This window comes from Centruroides sculpturatus, unplaced genomic scaffold, assembly GCF_000671375.1.
Source record: "Centruroides sculpturatus isolate CEXI.00-Female unplaced genomic scaffold, Cexi_2.0 scaffold633, whole genome shotgun sequence".
Taxonomy (NCBI): Eukaryota; Metazoa; Arthropoda; class Arachnida; order Scorpiones; family Buthidae; genus Centruroides; species Centruroides sculpturatus.
In genome coordinates, this window is record NW_019384853.1 from 426,677 (window position 1) to 447,227 (window position 20,551).

The 20,551-nt window shown below is 30.8% G+C and overlaps 1 protein-coding gene across 1 annotated transcript; it reads right to left on the reverse strand.

Moving 5' to 3' along the window:
* Positions 1–7,508: 7,508 nt before the first annotated feature.
* On the reverse strand, positions 7,509–17,921 carry LOC111630512 (sialin-like). Its single transcript, XM_023374623.1, has 10 exons — positions 17,688–17,921; positions 16,963–17,156; positions 16,290–16,520; positions 16,042–16,216; positions 15,831–15,964; positions 15,616–15,765; positions 15,420–15,552; positions 15,185–15,340; positions 7,747–7,832; positions 7,509–7,658 (listed from the first exon to the last, which is right to left on the reverse strand). The coding sequence occupies exons 1-10, from the start codon at positions 17,698–17,700 to the stop codon at positions 7,509–7,511; spliced, it is 1,422 nt and encodes a 473-aa protein (XP_023230391.1). The 5' UTR covers positions 17,701–17,921.
* Positions 17,922–20,551: the final 2,630 nt, after the last annotated feature.

Genomic DNA, 20,551 nt, shown 5'->3' on the forward strand with positions numbered 1-20,551 from the left:
GGAAGAAATGAATTGAGAAGTTTTCTAAAATTATTTATAATTTTAATTTAATCGAGAAATTTTTGATCTGAAAATAATTTATATTCCGAAAAATTATTAGGTGCAGAAATTTCTTGCTTTAGATAAACTGAAGGAAAAAGTGGAAACTCTTAAATAAACTGTAACGTAAAAATAAAAACCTTTTCAAAATAATTTTAGTGTTATATTATTTCAAACTGTCAAGTACCAGAATATTAAGACAAATATCCATCAAGAAAATAATTAAGTTTAGTATTGATAATAAAAATTTAAAAAATTCGTTTTAGTGTTATATTATTTCATACAATTATTGTAATTTTAACTTATTCGATAGTAATTTACTCAAAAAATTAATTTTGTGATCAAATCTGCCCAAACCACTACTACTGGTATAGTTTAGCAGTTGCATTTCTAGTTTATTATATTTTTTATCTTTGAATTCTCGAATATTGTGGATTAATGTATTCGGGCCATTGTATAATGTATCCATTTGTTGATCTATTCTGGCATTCATATTGCCTATAGTCATAACATATGATGATATATATTTCAATTTTTCATATTGATCAAATATTTTATTTATAGTTTCTATTCTTTTCGGAAGTATGTAAATTAATAAGATTGTTATAAGTTTTTTGAATAACAATGATATAGTTGAGTTAGTAACTTACAGTATAACCATTATGTAATTATTAGTTTTTTGCTGAAATCTAATGTTTCCAATATTTTTTAAATCAACAAACATAAACCTCCATGCGGACGATCTGGTCCATTCAGTTCTTTTAGCAAATGTCGAAAAATAATATTAAATCGATTATTATTTTAAAATAAATTAGTAATCGGAGATGAAATCCATGCTACCGTAACACTTATAACATGATATTTGATAAATAAGTAACATATTTACTATTGATTTTTCTGATTAACCCTTGGCAGTTCCAATTAATTATAGGTAATAAGTTACTTTGTTGCCTTATTTTCTTAATTCCATAAATTACGTAAGGGCGATTTCGGCCATTCTAGAACCCCCTCACCCCTGTATAAGAAACCGTAATATTTTTTTTATTCTCCCTTTTCTTCTATACTTTACGTAATATTTAAGCAAGTTTTTACAGAAAGATTTTAGCAAAAAACATTTTTTATGAAACCCAAAAACCTTAGGTCCAAAATATATAGTTATTAATTAATTGATATGTATTATTATTTATAAAAGACTTTGTGAACAAATTTAAAAATACAAAAATTTAATGAATTTGAATGAACAATTTTATTTTAAGAACTTCATTTTTTAATTATTAACAATTTATTTATTATTGTCATCATTAATCATCGTCATAATATTTATTTTTATAAAAATTTTAATTTTCACAGAAGGACGCAGAAAACTTTGACAGATCGAGTAGCTAGTGCACATGTAAACAGAATCGTAATACAAAATAAAACGAAAAAATAGAGAGAAACCATATGCTGTTGCCATATTGATCACATCTTACCTAAGGCCATGAAAATAAACTACATGCTGCTAAAATGTGCTAGGTGCACCTGGGGACTAAGTCATAAAACTTGTAAAATTCTATACAATGGGGCAATACAACCAATGATACTTTATGCGGCATCTAGCTGGAATCATGTAACTAGTAAAAATTCAGTATCAAGTAAATTACTCTCTTTTCAAAGACAGTTTGCACTCAGAATTTCAAAGTGCTGCCGAACTGTTAATACTAATGCCTCTCTGATACTTGCAGAGCTCCTTTATTTGGCACTATGTATTGTAGAAAAGATTGTAAACTACTACATCGGAGCATCAAACATTAAGGCTCAATAACGGTCTCTACTTCTATCTACTACTGTTCATATTGTAATTACCCTATTATCTTTGATCATCACCCTGTATACAAGGTTATCCCCGGAGAACATTTGCTGTAATTTGCTTACTCCATGAATAACCATACGAACTTTAATATCTTCACAGATATTAAAGCCCTTTTTATATCGGCTCAAGTATCAGTATCTTCCCTCAAACTGACATATTTTTCCCAAAATATGTTAGAAGGTACAGATTCCTCCACATATCAAACTGAAAAAAATTCTGTTTACCAAGCTGTTCAGTGGGCCACTTAACTACCAAACAAACATCTGTCTATCAACATTTACAGTGATTCTCAGTCTGTCCTAAAAGCTCTATTAAATCCTAATTGCAATAGCAATGAAATCACATATATCCTGCACCATATTAAAAATTTTGTAAATAAGATAACTTTTATATTTTTTCCTGCCCATACAAGCATACTAGGAAATGAAAAAGCCGACTTTAAGGCTAAGTCAGCTGCGAAAGACACTGACTTCGACTACACTCACATATCTCTCTCACGTAGTACCTTTAAAAATTATGTTCATGACAACGCTATGCAAAAGTTAAATCAACAATAGTTGAGCAGTAAAACTCGCAGAATAACAAGACTATACTTTTCTAATGTTGAATGCAGATTCTCATCATCACTTAAAGATTTAACGTTTGCTACTGCTTAACTACTTAATGAGGATGGTAATTTTAGAAGCTACCTGGCGATGTATAACCGGGCAGAAACTGCCTCTTGCTTTTGCTCTACAAGAAACTTAGACAACGTCGACCATATGATTTGTCATTGTCCAATTTACAATGAAGATAGATTTATCCCCGAAATTACAAATTTATACGCTTGGTTTCAGGTGTCCATTCGATATGCTTGTCCAGAAGCCACTGTTTCATGCTTTTTACAATGATGTTCAAAATATATAGATGAAAAGACAATTAATAATTTCTAATTTTTAGTTTTACATTTTAGTTTTCATCAAAAGCCGAATACTAATTTAATGTTAACTTTGTATCATGTATTTCGGTTTACGCATTCTTAGTATTATACATTTACAGTAGTGGTGCACTTATTCTAAGAAAAAGAAAGAGAGAGAAAAACTACAATACGGCCTTTTTTCCCATGATAAAAAGTGAGTCTGCAAGCGTTATTATTTCATAATGTCACCACACGAGATGGCATTATTACAACGAGCGTTCTTAATAGAAACGACCGAATAGAAGCCAAATTCAAAAGTCCTCCAATCAACGAGATCAAAAAATAAAAAATAAGAATATTACGTAAGATGAGATCTATTTCCTTCTTCCCCTTAGTAAGAAATCGTGAGAAATTGTTGACCTCCTTTCAGGTAAGAAATTGTTGACCCCTTACGTAATTTATGGACGGCCCCTTATCATTATCTTCATTTATTTTAGTTGGGATGTTTAATTTATTAAGTTTTCTGAAGGAATATATTCTAAAAAATATTCGACATAAAAGAAATGATGATGTAAAAAGAAATAATGATGTATTAAACTTCAAGTAATTTTCTGCTGGTTTAATTAAGAGAAAAAAATCATCTTATAATTTAATTTGAAATTCACGTTCTTTTCCACGTTGAAATCTATCTCTTAATTCAATAAGATTAACTATTCTACACCATAACTTTGCAGTTGAGATGTCGGATGTTTCAGGATTAATTAATGGATTCTGTAAATTAAGAATATTAGAGTTCCCACCTGAAGCAGTTGAAGAAACTGTTTTTTTTTTTTTTTTTTTTTTTTTTTTTTTTTTTTTTTTTTTTTTTTTTTTTTTTTTTTTTTTTTTTTTTTTTTTTTTTTTTTTTTTTTTTTTTTTTTTTTTTTTTTTTTTTTTTTTTTTTTTTTTTTTTTTTTTTTTTTTTTTTTTTTTTTTTTTTTTTTTTNTTTTTTTTTTTTTTTTTTTTTTTTTTTGTTTGTCCTGAGTTAGAGTCCGGATTTTAACCACTAGACAATTGATAATAATGGCTGTATAACAATGGTTTTATAATAATTTATAATGTCCGCATTTTAACCACTAGACAATTGATAATAATGGCTGTATAATAATGGTTTTATAATAATAATTTATGATGGCTGTATAATAATGGTTTTCTGTAGAAGTCCTGAGTTAGAGTCCCGATTTATACCACTAGACAATTGATAATAATGGCTGATAGGTGGTCTGTTTCTTTTTGTACATGTTTTCTGTAGAAGTCCTGAGTTAGAGTCCGGAGTTGAGAAGTCCGGATTTTAATAGTAACAGAAGAATTAGTTTATAACTAATCATTATGACTCACAGAAATAAATATCTTTTAAAGATACATTATTCAAAAATAACTTTGATAAGGTGGAAAAAAATTTCACCAACACTCTTGGCGATTGGAGAATTTTCATCATTACGAATAAGATTTAATTTATATTCATGATTAATTGTTTTCTTGTTTGCTGTTGTCTGTATTAATGGTAGCCCAAGATTGAACTTCTGCAGTAGCTCCAAATATAAATATTACACCACCCACAAAATAAGTGAAAGATGCCATGTAAAATACGTAGTTCCAATAAACCATGTCTTCTGCCTTATGTGTAAACATAAATAAACAAATTTAGCAAATTTATAAAGTTATACATATAAATATAAATTTTAATTAAGAACTTTTCACTTACGTTTATATCTAGTATAACACCAGCAACGTAAGGGGATAGTATACCTGCGGCGTTACGTAAACCATGTGTTAATCCGAAAAGGACACCTAAAACATAATTTAAAGTAAGGAAAGTTCTTAAATATCGAATAAAATATTTTTTTCTTAACGAAGTATATTAATTCGATTTTTTAAATATAATTTTCACATTAAAAGAAAAGAATAGAAATTATGCTCAATTGCTTGTTATAGATATTGTGATACCTCATGTTACTTTAAATCTTGTTTACGATCGTAATAAATTATTAATCACTTTAATCACAACGCCTTAAGCCTATAACCCGAGATCTCTCGGGCAAGTTACATAGCGTTACGAAAAACGCGGGCGTTTGGTCCCCCCCAAAATTTTTTTCTGAATTTTTGAATTGTTTATTAGGACTCCAAATTTTTTCAAAATTTTTTTCCGCGCGAAAAAATTATATCGCGATTTTAAAAAATCTTTAATGACGCGCGATTCACGCTTTATTGCTTTTTAATTGTGTTTTAATGGAAGTTTGATATCAAATTTCATTCATCGTTCTAAAGCTATAGTGCACGGATTTTTCTTCGGTAAAGTTATTTAAAGCTAGTTTCTGATGTCAAAAACGACTTCCGATAGTTTTTTAATTTTTTAAATAATAGATTTTATTATATGTAAGTTTAATTAAGTCGGGACGGTCGGAAATCGCAATAAAAATTTTAATTTTTTAAAAATGTTTAAAAATATAAGGCCAACTAGTATTCACCCTACTATAAACCCATCACCTCCTGACACTTCTATGAGAATGTCCCGAGAAATCCCACCCCAGCTGTTCTCAAGGTCATCCAGCTGTGTAAACAATGATTCATCAGTGTCAAATTTCACAGAAAGGCAAGACAACGGAAAATAAAATTTGGAGCTTTTTCTTCAAAATAAATGCATTTCTTTCGTTTTTTTTCAGTTTTAAGTATATTTTACGTTTAATTAAATTAATATCAAAAATGTCTTTCTCCTTAAGGGGTTAATTAATTAATATATGCCGTTTTTTACTTATAGAAGTATGACTGTATGTAATTAATTCTATTTATTCTAGTAATGTTGTAATTACGATTTTTCAACACTTTTTTTATAGCAGCTCACAGGAGGTAAGTCGTATTGCAACGAATCATTTTATGTCTTGTTGCAATATGAATCAAGTTACATAATGAGGCGATTAAATTCAAATCTATTCTTGTATATAATTTTAAAATAGAAGATCGACATTGTATAAGTGTATAAGTGTATTTTATTTGTTTCAGGGCATACAAATTTTTAAAAATACAAATCGCTATTCTTGATTACTAGAAATTAATATGATGCAGTCTTAATATTGCGAATAAATGGTTGCAAGTTTATATTCAATGAATTAAAAAGCAAAAATTCTAATTGAAATTTTTAGAAAATAAATAATTATTTAATACGATCACGTTGTGAGTATATTAATTAACTTAAAATTTTAGAAATTTTATTTTTATGTAGAAGTATGACACTAAAATGTAGGCAACATTCTTATGCGAAACAACAGCATTAAAAAATAAAACACTTTAGTTAGTTGCTGAGAAATATAATTGAAAAACTAACGTTTTCAGCCTGATTAACAGGCCATCATCAGATCTAAAAAGGAAAATGGAACAGATACATTCCATGTATAGAATACAAATATTTAAATCAAAATTTAAGAACAAAAATTAAAAAAATATATACAAGAGAAACGGAAGAATATATAAAAATAACACAAAATAAAATAAAAATTAAAAATTAAATAAATCTTCCAATAAACTAATTCTAGCTTGAGTTTTTAGTGAACGTTTTAATCATGTACTTCCACACTGACGACAGGCTCTCAGCATCTCTCGCATTTAAACATCCCTCACATAGCCTATTCTTATATATTTCAATCTTCCCCGCCGTCATTGATATAGTGGGGGAAGATACAGGTTTTATAATTGTTGCCTTGTCCCATTTCACCACCGAACGTTGAACTTGGTAGGAGTCCCGATACGATTAGTATCGACAGAGCAGCCACTTGGGAAGCGTGATTGAAGGAGAATTACTAATCAGAACGGATAAAAGAAAGAAGTGAATTTAATATAATCTTTGAGAATCAAGGACACGTCGCACTCAGTTAGTTAACTAACTTAGTGCGAGGTGTCCCGCTTCAAACTTTCCGAGTGGCTGGTCCCTCTTCGATCTATTCCCGATCTTAGGGCGACTTTCTTTCTACGATCTATGATTTCTGCACACAAAGAAAGGGTTCCGATACAGACATTTCTTTCTAATCTTTCTAAACAATTAAATTTTTTTTATCTAAGTTAACCGATTTTCACGGATTTTGTGATGGTTCGGACCTTACAGAAATACTGATCTCATTTACTTTCATTTATCTTTTTATCACNTTTTTTTTTTTTTTTTTTTTTTTTTTTGTTTGTCCTGAGTTAGAGTCCGGATTTTAACCACTAGACAATTGATAATAATGGCTGTATAACAATGGTTTTATAATAATTTATAATGTCCGCATTTTAACCACTAGACAATTGATTTTAACCACTAGACAATTGATAATAATGGCTGTATAATAATGGTTTTATAATAATAATTTATGATGGCTGTATAATAATAGTTTTCTGTAGAAGTCCTGAGTTAGAGTCCGGATTTATACCACTAGACAATTGATAATAATGGCTGATAGGTGGTCTGTTTCTTTTTGTAGATGTTTTCTGTAGAAGTCCTGAGTTAGAGTCCGGAGTTGAGAAGTCCGGATTTTAATAGTAACAGAAGAATTAGTTTATAACTAATCATTATGACTCACAGAAATAAATATCTTTTAAAGATACATTATTCAAAAATAACTTTGATAAGGTGGAAAAAAATTTCACCAACACTCTTGGCGATTGGAGAATTTTCATCATTACGAATAAGATTTAATTTATATTCATGATTAATTGTTTTCTTGTTTGCTGTTGTCTGTATTAATGGTAGCCCAAGATTGAACTTCTGCAGTAGCTCCAAATATAAATATTACACCACCCACAAAATAAGTGAAAGATGCCATGTAAAATACGTAGTTCCAATAAACCATGTCTTCTGCCTTATGTGTAAACATAAATAAACAAATTTAGCAAATTTATAAAGTTATACATATAAATATAAATTTTAATTAAGAACTTTTCACTTACGTTTATATCTAGTATAACACCAGCAACGTAAGGGGATAGTATACCTGCGGCGTTACGTAAACCATGTGTTAATCCGAAAAGGACACCTAAAACATAATTTAAAGTAAGGAAAGTTCTTAAGAAAAAAATATTTTATTCGATATTTAACGAAGTATATTAATTCGATTTTTTAAATATAATTTTCACATTAAAAGAAAAGAATAGAAATTATGCTCAATTGCTTGTTATAGATATTGTGATACCTCATGTTACTTGAAATCTTGTTTACGATCGTAATAAATTATTAATCACTTTAATCACAACGCCTTAAGCCTATAACCCGAGATCTCTCGGGCAAGTTACATAGCGTTACGAAAAACGCGGGCGTTTGGTCCCCCCCAAAATTTTTTTTCTGAATTTTTGAATTGTTTATTAGGACTCCAAATTTTTTCAAAATTTTTTTCCGCGCGAAAAAATTATATCGCGATTTTAAAAAATCTTTAATGACGCGCGATTCACGCTTTATTGCTTTTTAATTGTGTTTTAATGGAAGTTTGATATCAAATTTCATTCATCGTTCTAAAGCTATAGTGCACGGATTTTTCTTCGGTAAAGTTATTTAAAGCTAGTTTCTGATGTCAAAAACGACTTCCGATAGTTTTTTAATTTTTTAAATAATAGATTTTATTATATGTAAGTTTAATTAAGTCGGGACGGTCGGAAATCGCAATAAAAATTTTAATTTTTTAAAAATGTTTAAAAATATAAGGCCAACTAGTATTCATCCTACTATAAACCCATCACCTCCTGACACTTCTATGAGAATGTCCCGAGAAATCCCACTCCAGCTGTTCTCAAGGTCATCCAGCTGTGTAAACAATGATTCATCAGTGTCAAATTTCACAGAAAGGCAAGACAACGGAAAATAAAATTTGGAGCTTTTTCTTCAAAATAAATGCATTTCTTTCGTTTTTTTTCAGTTTTAAGTATATTTTACGTTTAATTAAATTAATATCAAAAATGTCTTTCTCCTTAAGGGGTTAATTAATTAATATATGCCGTTTTTTACTTATAGAAGTATGACTGTATGTAATTAATTCTATTTATTCTAGTAATGTTGTAATTACGATTTTTCAACACTTTTTTTATAGCAGCTCACAGGAGGTAAGTCGTATTGCAACGAATCATTTTATGTCTTGTTGCAATATGAATCAAGTTACATAATGAGGCGATTAAATTCAAATCTATTCTTGTATATAATTTTAAAATAGAAGATCGACATTGTATAAGTGTATAAGTGTATTTTATTTGTTTCAGGGCATATAAATTTTTAAAAATACAAATCGCTATTCTTGATTACTAGAAATTAATATGATGCAGTCTTAATATTGCGAATAAATGGTTGCAAGTTTATATTCAATGAATTAAAAAGCAAAAATTCTAATTGAAATTTTTAGAAAATAAATAATTATTTAATACGATCACGTTGTGCGTATATTAATTAACTTAAAATTTTAGAAATTTTATTTTTATGTAGAAGTATGACACTAAAATGTAGGCAACATTCTTATGCGAAACAACAGCATTAAAAAATAAAACACTTTAGTTAGTTGCTGAGAAATATAATTGAAAAACTAACGTTTTCAGCCTGATTAACAGGCCATCATCAGATCTAAAAAGGAAAATGGAACAGATACATTCCATGTATAGAATACAAATATTTAAATCAAAATTTAAGAACAAAAATTAAAAAAATATATAAACGGAAGAATATATAAAAATAACACAAAATAAAATAAAAATTAAAAATTAAATAAATCTTCCAATAAACTAATTCTAGCTTGAGTTTTTAGTGAACGTTTTAATCATGTACTTCCACACTGACGACAGGCTCTCAGCATCTCTCGCATTTAAACATCCCTCACATAGCCTATTCTTATATATTTCAATCTTCCCCGCCGTCATTGATATAGTGGGGGAAGATACAGGTTTTATAATTGTTGCCTTGTCCCATTTCACCACCGAACGTTGAACTTGGTAGGAGTCCCGATACGATTAGTATCGACGGAGCAGCCACTTGGGAAGCGTGATTGAAGGAGAATTACTAATCAGAACGGATAAAAGAAAGAAGTGAATTTAATATAATCTTTGAGAATCAAGGACACGTCGCACTCAGTTAGTTAACTAACTTAGTGCGAGGTGTCCCGCTTCAAACTTTCCGAGTGGCTGGTCCCTCTTCGATCTATTCCCGATCTTAGGGCGACTTTCTTTCTACGATCTATGATTTCTGCACACAAAGAAAGGGTTCCGATACAGACATTTCTTTCTAATCTTTCTAAACAATTAAATTTTTTTTATCTAAGTTAACCGATTTTCACGGATTTTGTGATGGTTCGGACCTTACAGAAATACTGATCTCATTTACTTTCATTTATCTTTTTATCACTTACGGATAACGAACACTTCACTGAACAAACACAAGAATAATCGTCGTAAAATAACGAATACCGATTCGTTTTCCTTTGTCTTCAGGCAACAATTCGAAACTTTTCGGAGCGCGGGAGATGTGGACGTCGATATCGACGTTCTACCCAGTATATACTGATCGGATAGTATTCCCCCAAACTTTAAAACTCTCTTTTGAGAATCCAACATTTGTTTTTCTGACAGAAAGAATTCTTTTACATTTTCTTCTGGAAATGCGGATTTATGTCGATATTTTCTATTAAAGATCTTTTGAAGAAATGGGAGGATGTCAGAAGAACGGTCTTAAAATGGCATTTAAACTACGTTTAGGTTAATAGGCCTAGGGATTTCTACAATTACAATGCTACTAATTACTTCTGAAAAATCATTAAGAAGACAAAAAAGCAATCGACATTGGACAGATACTTTAATCCTCACAAACGGAAAAAACATGACTAAAAAAATTGCAAGACTGTGTATATACAGTCGAACTCCCTATAATACGATAGATACGTTCTGTTTTTATGAAATTCATGTCTTACGAGTCCTTAAATACATGAGCCAATCATAGCCCGGCACGTATGCAGTTTACGGACTATGGCTGTTTGAAAGGTTTTCTTTCATAAAATTAATCGATTCTAGACTAAATTTACTCAACATTGTATGATTTTGGTAATAATCCATATTAACTACGCTATAAGAATAATATTGTTGGATTACTTATGGAGTGTGCACCGTTCGACAACGCCATCGCTTAAGCTTGTTTTCGTCGTGGAACCGCGCATCGATGGGCAGGCGCGTGTTTCCTGATAAATTATTTTTCTGCGAAAAATTTGCTGAAATTTGGAGACATTATTAATATAAATATAATTTTTATGGATGTTAAATAATAAATGGTTTTTAGTAAATCCGCTGCTCGTTTAAACTCAACGGTTTGTGCAATATCTACTATTGGTCTAGATTCGACCAATCCTGTCGCGACACGAGTCGGCGATGACGTTTTACCGAAATATACGAGTTTCTTTTAGCGTGTTTATACGAATACGGTCGCAATTTTTTGCCGTTATATACGAATCCGAATTATATGAACCCGTTTTATACGGGGTCTACTGTATGCATTGTTATTATTACGTATGAAAAACGTAGTAAGAAAGTGTATATTTTTATTTTTTTTTTGGGGACCTCCAGAACGAATTGATCAAATTTGTGAGGGTCATAAAAGCGCGTCGAAATTTCGACTAATTACAAACTTTAACGTCAGAAAGTTTCGAAGATAGAATCTGGTCAAGGGGATGTGTTAGTGACAAAGCCCAGATAAGACGAAAACTTTCTCGAACTGTAAAACAAACGCGACGCGACAATAAATAACAGGGGGGGAATGTCAACAGAGAGAGAGAGAGAGAGCTTTGTCGAGATGCGCGCGAACAAATATCGGGTCGAAGCAAGCGGGAGAAAGGGGGGTCTAAGAACAAAAGGGATATCTGTTAAGTAAGAACGCGGTAGGGGATAAATGGCCACAAGAACATCTGGTGAACCGTTTGGGTTCAAAGATGACAGAGAAAAGGGACATAACGGAGTAAAATACGAGTGCGAACGTTAAAGGACCGTCATCACCTCTCCGACCTTTTCCCGACCCGAATCAGTCTCGGGTTTCGCCTAGAAACAAAAAGAGTGACCAATCGGGGTAAGGGAGAGGAGGAAGGGGACCAATCAGAAGGGTGGGATTCGGGAAAAATCTTATAAAACCCCCGAATCTCAAGGACACGAGGCCGATTCTCCCCGAAACGCGTGCCTAGAAGACTTCAGGTCATCCGTGCATCTACCAGCCACGTCCGTCCAAGCTTCTCCGCCTACTCGGAGGAAGGGAGTGTGAATCCGAACACAGGACATCATCATTCTCCGTCGAACTTTTCATCAAGGAAGCCCCGGGGCACCCGACGTCCGACGTTCCTAAATTTTGTTATTCATACTATGTAAGTTAACTTCATGTCAAAAATAAACGGTTTTCGTGTAAGACACTTGTTATCTCTGTCTCCTACCGCCCCCACCCACATACGGTTTGACCCTAGGTTTTCCTGACGCGCAATTAACGTATTGCCCCAAAATCGGCGAACTTACAAATTCCCATAGAAATCTATGGTAAATCTATAATCGGTTAAAGAACAATTAGGATAGGAAACAAAGTCTTGCCACGGATTATGTTCGTTAACCGATCACATACTATATTACGTTTCGGGAAGTCTTTGGTAAAATGCAAAAAAAACGTAATATTGCGTTCTTCTATATATCAAGTTATTTCTAGTTAATCAATTAAAGTTCAAAATAACGAAGACGCCGTGCATTAACGCGTAAAACGCAGTTTTTCGTCTAGTGTGCCAATCTCTAACCCGTGCCACTACGGGTTCAGATCGTGTCGCCGACGACAATCGATAGAATATCCCAACCTGCCTTACGTATTTGTCAATGCCACTGCTTCAGGGCTTCATTCGATCGACGATCAAATCATCGACGCCCAGGACTTCGAAACCACCGATCGTTCTAAAACGAAGTGTTTCGTATATTGGATGTTGCCTTTATGTTAAATTAAACGATTTTATGTTAGACACTTACCGACACTGTCTCCTCCGCTACCCCCTACTTAAAACGGACCCTAGACTATCACTGACACAAAATTATTTGATTTCCTCTAAAAATTGGCAAAACACTGGTGTCCAAGAAATGGAATTTCAAATCTCCGATCTCTACCAGGTCGGCTACCTTAGATTTCTATTACTTTGTTTATAACTTTAGACAATATTAAACATGATCATGAGATCAAAGTATACAACAGGACAAAATTAGCAACTGAGGAATGAAGAGTACAGATGAAAAGTATGAAAATTTTCCATTCAAATTGCAGGCATCATCTTACAACATGAAAAAAGTCGAAAAGGATTGAAATATGCACTTGGAAAAACACTAAAAGTAATGTACTTCGAATAATGTTTGCAATTTTAATTGTATTGATATTAGTGTAGGGAATATCTCGATATACTTTAAGATGTAATTTAAATACCTGAGAAAATATTGTTGGTTTAACAGCAATTTGTCTCAAGTAAACTTTTGTCCCCTTTCATTACGCACTTAGCTTCATCGACAATATTTATACTATGCAAAATTAAGTATAGGCCTACATTATCATTTAAGTAAGTCCATTCTTAGTGTTAATAGTGTATAATTGAAGTTTTGTATGAAATGACACTCAGTTTTTTGTTTCAACAGATATTTTTACTAATTTACATTATTTAATAACATACTTCGCTCTTTCTGCTCTGTAGATTCTATGTAAGCGGTTTTCCGGTCTATAATCAATTCGGTTAGAACTACAATATATATTTCCCATATCATGTATATCAGGACCACGGTGCTATATTGGTGGGACAGATGACCTCCAAAAAATTTTTAGGGTTGCTCTTTCGTATTAAATCCTGGATTTCTCAAAGTAGTAAAGAGAATCTATATACTATATGACTGGATTGCTGTATATTAGATCTTTATGTAATACGTCTCTGTAATCCAACAAATGGTAGACGGACTCACTACAAATTTTCAATTAGGAACTACAATTTTATTCTCAAAAATGACAAATGCATTTCAGGTTGGCGCAATACATCTCAACTCCTCCTCAGTGCTAATTTTTAAAAATAATAAAATGTTTTTAAAAATATATTTTTTTAAAATAGATATAATACAAAATATAAAGATGAAAAAACGTATAAAATATTCCCATACATAAAAAACATCTTTGAAAATTGTAGTAAAATTCTAAAGAAAGATAAGATATGTTTGGCCCCATCTTTGACCAATAAGATTTCAAATCATATTTCTAAATATGTCAACAGAAGTAATCATAATAATATAGATTTTCTAAAAAAAGGCAGGTGTGGTATATAAATTGGAATGTAATTGTCAAAACTCATATATCTATATTGGAGAAACGTGTCGTGTATTGGAGGTTAGGATAAAAGAACATGAAGCAGCTATTCGTTTAAAATATAATAATTCTCCATGGTATGAGCATACAAAAAATAGTAATTGTAAAATCAATGGCAGTAATATTAAAATTTTGCATTATGAAAAAGACATATATAAACGAAAATTTAAATAACATTTAGAAATAAAGAAGAATTAAAAAAATAATTTACTAAATACGGCGTTACATAAAATGAAATTATTGCCATCAATTAAAAGGAAAGTAGTAAAATTTTTACTTGGTTTTTGTAAATTACAATTCGTAATCTGTTTATATTTATACCTGTATATTGTATATTTTAACAGTAAGTAATGTATGTTGTTTTCAAACATCATTATTAATTATTAATTCTGTTAAATAGTCATAAAAAGTTTTATTTTTAGTGAGGAGTTTAACATGTGGTATTAAGCACTTCAATGGCTCTTTGAGCATATACTGTACAATACCTCTACTATGTATTCATGTATAACATGTGTTGGTGTTATAGTTGTGTTAGTATCCCTTGCACAATTTTTATATCCTTAAGAGTAAGTGTTTAAGAAAAAAATTTTTCTGTAGGTATATTTGTTGTTGCATTTGTCATTTTTCAGAATACAATTGTAGTTCCTAACTGAAAATTTGATGTGAATCCGTATAACATTTGTTGGATTACAGAGATGTATTACATAGAAACAGAATCCTTAATATCCTCAGCCATTGGCTGGCTTTATTGAGTAATTTATGATCAAATGCACTGTACTATATATACTATACTAATTATACTATATTGTCTTTATATTTAAATGAAGCAAAATAAATAAGATTTTTAAAATGTCACGATTTCCTAGGATCGATTTTCACTCTTTGCGAGTTTTGACGCATAATTTGCTCAGAACGAACGTCTCACTTTGACTTTTAGTCACAATTATTTTCGAAAAATGTTCGAGAATATTTCACTCAATACCGTATTCTGTGATGAAATTAATAAAAATAATGACTTACCTGCAAATTCTGGTGCTAAATCAAGCACTATTGCAACATCTCCCGAACTATTAAAGCCGAAACATCCCATTCCAACAAATAAACAAATAATTATTTTTGTACTTTCGCAGTCTAGAAATGAAATTGCTAAGATGCATGCTGCCGGACCAAACATAGCTACAATATAAATATTTAATTATGTAACGCCAGAAATTTTAGAATTTAATTTACAAATTACGATGTTGCAGTTCCTTACCAATTGTTTCGCAAAGTTTTCTGATATTAGTTATACTTAAATAGTCACGAGACTTCATGAAATCAGCAACAAAACCAGAAGTAAACATAATTATAGCATCCAGAGAATACACTAATGCACTCATTATTCCATTCTAAAACACAGATAATATACATAAATTTGGTGATATAAGACTTATGTATAGAAATCGTCATACCTTTTCGATAGGGAAGTGCTGAATGATATGTAAGTAAGATGGAAATTTAGTCGATATTACATTATAACCGAAACCCCAACAAATTTTCGTCAAAGCTACTATCCATACTGCTCTGGATGTTAAAATTTTTTTCCAGGGTATATTCAACTTCTGTTTTAAGTAAACATGTATTTATGAGAGCTTAGTCAATAAAGTGGAGTAACAAATGATATTACCGTTTCTCTCGAAGATATGTTTGGTATGCTTTCGTTAAGAAATGCCAATTCTTTGTCCGATATTCTGGGATGTTGTTGTGGTCTATCATAAATTGTGAACGTAACACATAAAGCAAGGACAATCCCACATACGCCTGTTGTAAATATATAGATTAGAAATAATACTGTCACATTTTAGCATTGAAGAAACAATCGTATTATTTATGTTTACCGAAAGAGTAGAAACTGGAAGACCATCCTTTATGTTCACAAAGATATCCTGTTGTCATTAAACCAACAAGTGTACCGACTTGAGTACCACTATAAGAAATTGATGATGATGTGGACTTTTCGTTTTTTGGAATCCATCTTCCTAATAGTGTAAAAGATCCCTGAAATACAAGTCCCTGCGATAAAATAATTTTTGAATAGGATGCTAAAAATGAGATTTGCAATGACAATAGTAAATTTTATTCTTACATGTGCTAATCCGACAATGGCTTGACATAATGATATAACTGCCACACCGACATCTGCACAAAAGGGTGTCAAAATGATCAGTATTGACGATAAACAGGAAAAAATTATGACACTTTTCTTTGGTCCAAGTGAAAATGTAATGGATCCTCCTGCAAGTTGAGCTAACACGCAACCGTAGAAATAACTTCCTAGTATTATTCCTTGAGTGGGTTGTGTCCATTCGTAAGATCCCTAAAAGTAATGTAATCAGCAGTTCAATATAATTCAAGCTTTACAAATTAAATTACTCAGATTTTTCCACTTAGAGCTAAGGTATTTCTTTCATCGATTCTTTGTTTATTCGAACATTTTTTAAAAATAATAGGAAAGTGATTTGAATTTCTAACTGAGATTCAGAAGAAAATGTGTAATTTCGGTGGCTGACTTCATTAATATTTTGTACAGCTTTTAATCTGGTAAATGTTGAACTTTTAAATCGGTTCATTCATAAGTTTTGACAAAAACGGAATGAATTAAAATATAAGTTTTAAATAATTACATTTCCGTTCTATTTATTAATTTATGTAAAGAGAATTATTCCGCGATTTATAAACACATTTTGTATAAAACATTTGATATTCATCTCTGATATTTGTTAGTAATTTATGCATACATTCTACGTTTAAACATTTACCTCTTTGTAAATATATGTAGAATTTTCTTGATAGACTTTTGGACATTTTTTTGAAGACGTTGTATTATACACGTGGATGGCTGAATGATTAACCATTGCTAAAATAGCGATACTCAGCGCAGATCTTTGGCAGTAGGAGATTGCATGTATAAAAAATGTAGACAATACCACTACGTAACGAGCTGGAACAGGCACTAAAGAAAAACGTTCGTAAGATTTAACAACTTAAGTTAAAATTTCAATAAACGTAAAAAATATAAAAATAAGATTTTATAATTAATTCAAAGCTTGAAAAAATAACTACAATATTTACATAGGATATTATTGTTTACGTTATATTTCTATTAAAGAATGATTTCTCAAATCTAAATATAATATACAAATTTAATAAAATGTAAGATAAAAGACTCGCTGCTGGATTTTTTATGTATTGGTAACAAATTAGTGATACTGATGTATTACTAAATGTATTTAGTCCTAAAACTTTCATAAAATCAATAAATGACGTTATCTGTCATCTTTTAATATTGATCACGTTTGGAGGCAGGCAGACAAATAAGGCATCACATCTGATATGTTACTTCTCTAGCTGCGAAAAAACACCAATTATATACGAAAAGGAGATATTTATAAAAAAATAGTTATTGCAAATTGTCTTTTATTTCAATAATTAATATTGTTTCGGAGTTACGCATATTTATGAATTAATTTTAAAACATTCTTACCTTTATGTATCATATTTATATCGTAAGATAAATAGATTCTCTATTTGAAATGGTTAAAAATATGTTTGAATCTTTATTTCTTTATCCTATGATACTGGTTTACTTTAGAAAATAAATTTCAGTTAGAATTTTTTTATTCTTCTTTTTCTTTTCTTATGATTCAAAGTAATGTTGAGATCTTTATATTCCTCTGTTGACGACTAATAATGCTTTAAAATATAAATATTATACGAATAATTTTCAACATATCACCACGAATAGAAAAAGTAAAGCACCAGGTATCCTGCAACATAAGAAAAATATATTTAACACGTTTTCTAAAATATTTTACTTATATTTTTAGTAAAAATTTATTTGTACATAAGTAAAAGAAATATCACTTAATAGTCGACTTTAAAATATAATTAACGGGCAGATGAGCCCGGTTCCTCGAGCATGAAATAACAACAAACACTGAAATTATCAGATCTTTCCTACTTCTAATTATTCTATTTTATTATATTATTATTATTAATTTATATAACTACGAATGTTATTTTGCTTAAGGGTTTAAAACACTAAGTTCCTAATGTCACGCATTTTAAAAATTCTTTAAATTGTGTCCAGTAGAGAAATAAAGAATTTTGAAAATATGTTAGATAAGGGTTTATTATACCTGTGAAAAATCTAAAATAACCTTTATAGTTATATAAATCAAATACTATAATATCATAAACATTAAAAAGAAAACTATAAAAAGAGTTTAGTTATTTTAGCCTACCATCGTCATGTTTATCGCCATACTCGTATAGTACAAAATGTGACGATTTCATTGGTGAAGTTGAGACCAATTGAAAATGTGGTATCTTAAATTTTTTAACATATGATATATATATTTTTTAATGTCAACTCTAAGAATCGGGAGCAATCACAGCCGCGTATCAAACGGTAATCTGCCAATCAATCAGATATCTCAAAAAAACAGGACTAAATATTTAAACTCGACAACCTCAAAAACCAATTAAACTATATTGTACGATGGCTGATAACTTTGCATTATGTCATTTTCGAATTTGAATGAAACCTTAATGCTGCTCCTATAGAAAGAAGGAATGTTGCGAAAGGAGGTTGAGTAATTCGCAGAAGTAGTCATTGACATTCTCCTGGAAGAGAGGATGGTTAACGACCACAAATTAAGATTGGTCTACTCTTAATATTTGAAAAGTAATTCGTGTTAGACAGGTTGTGATGGCCTGTATGTAATCGAGTTGCTGACCTTATTGTCTAAAAGACGTTATACGACTTGTTTAAATCAGGGCTGTTTAGTCGTGTAAAAATCTACCTACTTCAACTCTGACCAGGGGCAGACTTGTTATCAAAATAGATCCGGAAATTCTTTTGTCATTACGTGACGTCATAATAAAATATTCAATAGAGTTCTAATATAGATAGAACGTAGGAACTTTTTTATTCCAAAGCTGAAAGACTCCTCTAAGTAATGACACAGTCAATATACAAATATGTATTTTATAAGTTTTACTTTATTGGTAGTTATATATATCAGAAGGAAAGTGTACAAATCGGTGAAAAAATGACCCCTTGCGATTTTTCAGTTTTGAACTCGGGACATCTTAAAATGTCGAGATATGCAAAAGATTCGGTCTGTTTTTCTGTATCTTTATTAAACTGTGTGGGGAAGACACGATTTTGTTCACCCTGATTGAAGCTAATAAGTTCTGTGGTTTTTAAACCGGAGTAAAATGGTTTAATACAGGAGTTATTAAGCTTATAAGTCATTGACTAAATTTTGCCCCCATACACATTTTAACATTTTACGCGAAAACATCTTAACAGGATTGTACAATTATAAAATGAAAAAAAAAGTTTATTTTTGAAGGTAGAGACTAGTTTTATTTAAAACAAGTAAAACGACAAAACCGTATTTGGGACAAGTCTATGTCTCGGATACAGAATCACATTGACGCTCATGGTGGTTCTCGTTCTCATTCTCCAAACTTGTTCAAACTTCGACGGCCTCGACCACAATGCATCTTCGATGACTAATCTAATTTCACAATTTCTCTCCGTTTCGTGTTGGCTCGGGTTGAATTTTTGTCTGTGTAGCGAAAAGTTTTCGTGTTTGAAAAAAATAATCGCGGCTATTGTATCGTCCGAAATTATTTTTTTATTTTGCACAAACAATATACAGTTTAACCCGATTATAACGTCATCGAATGTAACGACGACCTTAATATAATGTCAAATTTTTATCGGTCCTACGATTTTATTCTATGCGATATTCGATATTTTTACCTCTATGCTGGTAAGAAAATCGGACAGTACGATTTTATAAACGAGACATAGTCTTGTCAAAAAAATTGTGAACGCTAATACCAAGTAAAATATTCATTAATCGAGCTGCAATATGAAAAAAAAAACATCGTAGACTTATACATTCCCATTGTCTGTCCGTCTTTCCTGACGGTCGAAAAAAGTGTTAGATAAATTAAATGCAAAACCTGATATAAAAAGTGTAGAAGCATTAGGCCTCACTTACCTATATGCGAACTTCCAATGCAAAAGATAAGTCACGTTATTTTTACAAAAAACTATTTTCTACTGTGAAGAAATTTAGATACACGACTTTATTCTTAATGTAAAAATATCATGCACAGGGGCAAGACACAACAGTAATTATTTGAGGTATTTTTGTAACATTTTTGCCATGTGGCACTAAGAGGACCTTTTTTAGCAAGCCTATTATGGGTTCATCCTGGTCCACAATGTGATATTTTATTGCGCTAACAACGTGAGTGCATTTTTAAAGTTTCGGGGTTTTAGGCCCAGTAGTTAAGGAGTTAACGTATGTACTGATAAAATTCATC